This window comes from Cebus imitator, unplaced genomic scaffold (assembly GCF_001604975.1).
Source record: "Cebus imitator isolate Cc_AM_T3 unplaced genomic scaffold, Cebus_imitator-1.0 Scaffold61, whole genome shotgun sequence".
Classification (NCBI taxonomy): domain Eukaryota; kingdom Metazoa; phylum Chordata; class Mammalia; order Primates; family Cebidae; genus Cebus; species Cebus imitator.
In genome coordinates this window covers 4,555,143-4,560,037 of record NW_016107376.1, presented here as the reverse complement: position 1 = coordinate 4,560,037, position 4,895 = coordinate 4,555,143, and the positions used below count along the sequence as shown (strand labels likewise).

Genomic DNA, 4,895 nt, shown 5'->3' with positions numbered 1-4,895 from the left:
AAGAGGAGGAGGAGAAGAAGGAGGAGGAGGAGGAGGAAGATGAGGAAGAGGAGGAGGAGGAGGAGGGGGAGGAAGATGAGGAAGAAGAGGAGGAGGAGGAAGGGAGGAGGAGGAGAAGAAGGAGGAGGAAGAGGAGGAGGAGGAGGGGAGGAGGAAGAGAAGCACAAAGAACTATTTTTTCTCATGCACGTTAGAGATCATTATTAATCTTTATTTTTTCCCCTTGCTATCAAACTACATTTTTCTTTATTATTCTTCAAGTAAAATAATGGAGAATATAGATTTGGTGAAGCTGATTCAAAAACTGTATTATGACAGTATTTTAATTTCAAAATACTGTGAATGATATTCATACAGGAGGTATATTTGAAATGAAAGTTAATTTAATTGCCACTGCTAAAATCTTTGTTTTAATTTGGTTATTTTTAAAGTCTTTTACTTACATTGCATTTCTTTTTGAGTTCAAAGAAAAATATTTAAAGGAAATATCTGTGGTTAAAACAAAGTCTGCTTAGATTTGTTGCAACTAAAAGACACCCAAGAGTAAAGTCTAAAGAGAAAGCATAGAAGAGCATGCATCTTTCTGTGCTTAGCCTGAGACGATTCACTCTGTGTAGGTTATAATGTGAAATCCCATGACTCTGGCAATTTCCTGCCTAATTTGTTGTTGCTACTAGATGCTGAGTTGCTGAGTGGTAACTGGAGAGCTTTCCATTTGTTCCCTGTAAAATCCAGTTAGAAGGAAATCAGTCCATATTTCTGGTTTTCTCTTACATTTGTTCCAGACACCATAGGGTTCCCAAGGTCACACACCACCATCCTGGTTACATTTTCCATCTTGTACTCACAGCTCAGTGGTCGAAATCCCTACAACGGGAAAGAACAGGGGGTTTAGGGGGCAGAATAAATGACATCCTGACACAAAAGTGATGATTGGGGCCTGGGAGCTCCCCTGCATCTCAAACACCCATGAGGGTGACGGTGCACAAGAAGTGATTGATGACCCCTAACTCGGAAGAGAAGGTGGAAAGAGAAAAGTAAAAGTTAAATTTTAGAAGGAAATGTATTGGGTGTGTAAGCATATTTATTGCGTTTCATTAAGGAAGACAATGCACAATATAGTATTTATATAAATAGTTTAGACATTAGCTTCACTAGTGTTAATGTGAAACTCAGGGCATGAAAAATCACAAATTATTAAACATGAGTAAATAAACAGATTCTTATGTAAGCCTTGCAAAAACAAAATGGCCATAATATGTATAGATTATCATAAGATTCAATGACCATTAGCCAGAGAACTGCCTGGAACACAATTTCTGTACACCATGGTCCCGTTTTGAGATCATGCAATCGACTTTGTTCAGTCCTTCAATATTTCAGATGTAAAGAGAACACTTCTATGATTAGCTGTACTTCCTATTTCCTTTCCTCCCCTATATATCCTATTCCAAGTAGAGTTCATATGAACTGAAGTTTGAAGAGGTTCTTGGAGCTATACACTGGAGAAATTCTCAAGGTTGAGCAGATGAGAGAGGAAACACAGGTTTGTTTTGGAACTGTTGCCTTTGGTTCCCAGCTCTTCTTTATTTCCACATGCTATTCCCAGCTGCTGAGAAACTCACCCCTGACTCTCTACCCTATTCTCTTTCCATACCTCAAACCCTATGGTACTAATTCTGCATTTGGCCATAGCTACTTATGCTTTTCCATTATTTCACTCTAACTTGTTATGTGCCACTGATATATTACCCATCACCCTTGTTCCCAAAGATAAGCTTGCAATATGCGGGCTTTCATAAAGGAGCAAATTTTGGGGGAATTTCTTTCACTGTGATAGGTTCGGAAGAGGGTTCCCAATATAATGACCATTTATCCATCTGTTAGCTCTATTGAAATTTTATTTTGGGGCCTTTTTTTGTTATCTATTGAAATTTTAAATAAGAAAGTAATGTAAAGTTTCAGAAATGATCCTCCATTCCCTTCTATTTTATTAAAAAGGCCAAAAGCCAAAACCCAAGCAAAAAACACCAAACATTTCGCCAGTTTTCTAGCTAAAGCATTTTGTAGGTAAATCACACACTTTGAGAATATAAGCTTCAAGAAGGCAGAGGTTTTTGAGTCTGTTCTAGTCCCAATGCCTAGAGTAGTCTTAGAAACAAAGTAATTGATGGGTCAGGAACAAGAGAGTAGATAGCTGACACTTTCTCCTAAAACAAAAGACTACAATGAAAGAGACAAGTATGCAATTAAGTCTAAAATCCTGCTCCCAGAATCACCCAGACAGACAGATACATGGAAAGATCTGTCCTAATTACCGAGAAAGGAATGGATCACTGATATTTGGAGGCACAATTTAATACATTCTCTCTCCAAATATCCTGAATGACAGTAACTTATGTTGAATGAGCTAAGAAACATCTTTTCAAAAAGGTGGTAATAGTCTTTCTTCTCAAAGATAGGTTAGTATGTATTCAGCTTCTTAAGGATCCATAACAAACCCCTAATCATACAGAGATGCTTTGTGTTGGGATTGTTAACTCAATCACGAAAACAGAAAAAACCCAGAAAAAGCTTTCGTAAGTGCTCATATGTCCCTTGAATGTAATTCAAGAATTTAGTTTCTATAGTAAATATATATTTTAAAATCTCACCTAAAGGTTAAAAGTTACATGTACATTCTTTTCCCTAGCTTTCTCGAAATAGTTCGTTGACATCAATCAAAGAGATTTTTTTTCCTTTCACATCCCCTCCACCCTTTTTCTTTTTTAAAAGCATTATTTCCTCTCTTTAATAAGAGGAACAATGACTGTTTTTCTGGACATTTCTAGATTATTTTCCTCTGCAGTTCCAGGGACATTCTTGTTCTAATCCATTTATAGCTCTTAGAGTGGTCTTCATTCACTGAAAATATTAACTGTACCCAGTATTTACCAGGCCTGACAAATGAGATGCCTTGTCTTCACTGAATTCTTAATTATTTTAACAACTGTAACAAGTAATTCTAAGCAATTGTAAAGCTTAGAATTGCTTTACACAATTGCAGTGGAGTCGAGTAAATTTTGTGATAGGATAAATAAATAGTGACAAAGGAGGACCTGCACAAAGATCCAAGCAATCAGAGAAGGCATCCTGAAGGAAGCGGCATCTAAGCTGATGGGGACAGTGCATATCAGTGGTTAAGAACAGGGGCCCAGCTGGCCATGGTGGCTCACGTTGTAATCCCAGCACTTTGAGAGGCTGAGGCAGGCAGATCACCTGAGGTCAGGAGTTTCAGACCAGCCTGGCCAACATGGTGAAACCTTGTCTCTACTAAAAATACAAGAATTACCTGGGTGTTGTGGCAGGCACCTGTAGTCCCAGCTACTAGGGAGGCTAAAGCAGGAGAATCGCTTGAACCCAGGAGCCAGAGGTTGTAGTGACCTGAGATCTTGCCACTGCACTCCAGCCTGGGCGACAGAGCGAGATACCATCTCAAACAAAACAAAACAAAATCAGGGAGGCTGGGCGTGGTGGCTCATGCCTGTTATCCCAGCACTTTGGGAGGTCAAGGTGGGCGGATCTCTAGGTCAGGAACTCGAGACCAGCCTGGCCAACATGGTGAAACCCCATCTCTACTAAAAATACAAAAATTAGCCAGGCATGCTGGTGAGCACCTGTAAATCCCAGCTACTCGGGAGGCTAAGGCAGGAGTATTCCTTGAATTCAGGAGGCAGAGGTTGCAGTGACCTGAGATTGCATCACTACACTCCAGCCTGAGTGACAGTGACACACTGTCTCAAAAAACAAAAACAACAGCAACAAAAACCCCAAAACCCGGACCTAACGGTTGATGCTTGAACTTGCTTCTGCTACATAATAGCTGTATAACCTTGGGCATGTCACTTAATTTATTCTTAGCTATAAAACAGGGATAATGAGAGCAGCTTCTCTATAACACTGTTATAAGAATTAAAATACATTCAAGAACTCAGAGGATTACCTAGCTCATAGCAGTTGTTCAATAAATGTTAGCCACCTCAATTATTATTCCCCACTCCTCAGTTTTTATTAAGTCTCAATTATTATTTGAAGGATTAGTAGAAAGAAGTGAAAAGAAGTAAGACAGATAAAGAGGATGAGGGAGTAGAGTTAGTGTGTTAGGAAGAGAAACGGCTGGAACAACCTCTCTGGGTCATTACAGGAATGGAAAAGGAATTCAAGCCTCCTGCTGGAAGCATGAGCATTTAGCGAGGAGGCTGAAGAGGTGAGCAGAGGTGACGTGATCAAGGGCCTCACAGGTCGTCTGAAGGATTTGGATCTTATCCTCAAAGCAATGGGGAGCTAGTGAGGCTTTGAAGAGTGTCAGGCTCAGATTTGCAATTTAGAAAGATGGATTTTTTTCTAGGCTAGAGGTAGGGAGTTGGCAAGATGAACTAGGAAGACTGCTGCAATAATCCGGGCAATGAAGGTGGTGATGGTGGCTGCTGGATGGTCTCAGTCCACAGTCTCTCTAATTCATATCCTTCTCTCCTTCCAACTGCTGCTGTCACCACCCTCATCCAGGCTGGCATCATTTTAGATGTTAGAAACCAGAGGATGGTGGTGTCATTTTTGTACATAGAAAATAAAAGATAAGCCGGATGTGGTGGCTCATGTCTGATATCCCAGAACTTTGGGAGGCCGAGGCAGGCAGATTACCAGGTGCAGATTTCAAGACAAGCCTGGCCAACATGGTGAAACCCCATCTCTACTAAAAATACCAAAATTAGTCGGGCATGGTGGTGGGCACCTGTAATACCAGCTATTTGGGAGGCTGAGGCAGGAGAATCCCTTGAACCCAGGAGGAGGAGGTGGTTGTAGTGAGCCAAGATCATGCCGCTGCATCCAGCCTAGGCAATAGAGTGAGACTCTAT

The 4,895-nt window shown here is 40.6% G+C and overlaps 1 protein-coding gene across 1 annotated transcript in view; it reads right to left on the bottom strand.

The window, feature by feature from the left end:
* Positions 1 to 4,895, bottom strand: part of ITGA8 (integrin subunit alpha 8) — a 187,320-nt gene that overhangs the window by 72,396 nt on the left and 110,029 nt on the right. Inside the window, exon 21 of the mRNA XM_037739048.1 lies at positions 775 to 867. Coding sequence (XP_037594976.1) covers positions 775 to 867 — 93 coding nt within the window. The remainder of the gene's footprint in view (positions 1 to 774; positions 868 to 4,895) is intronic.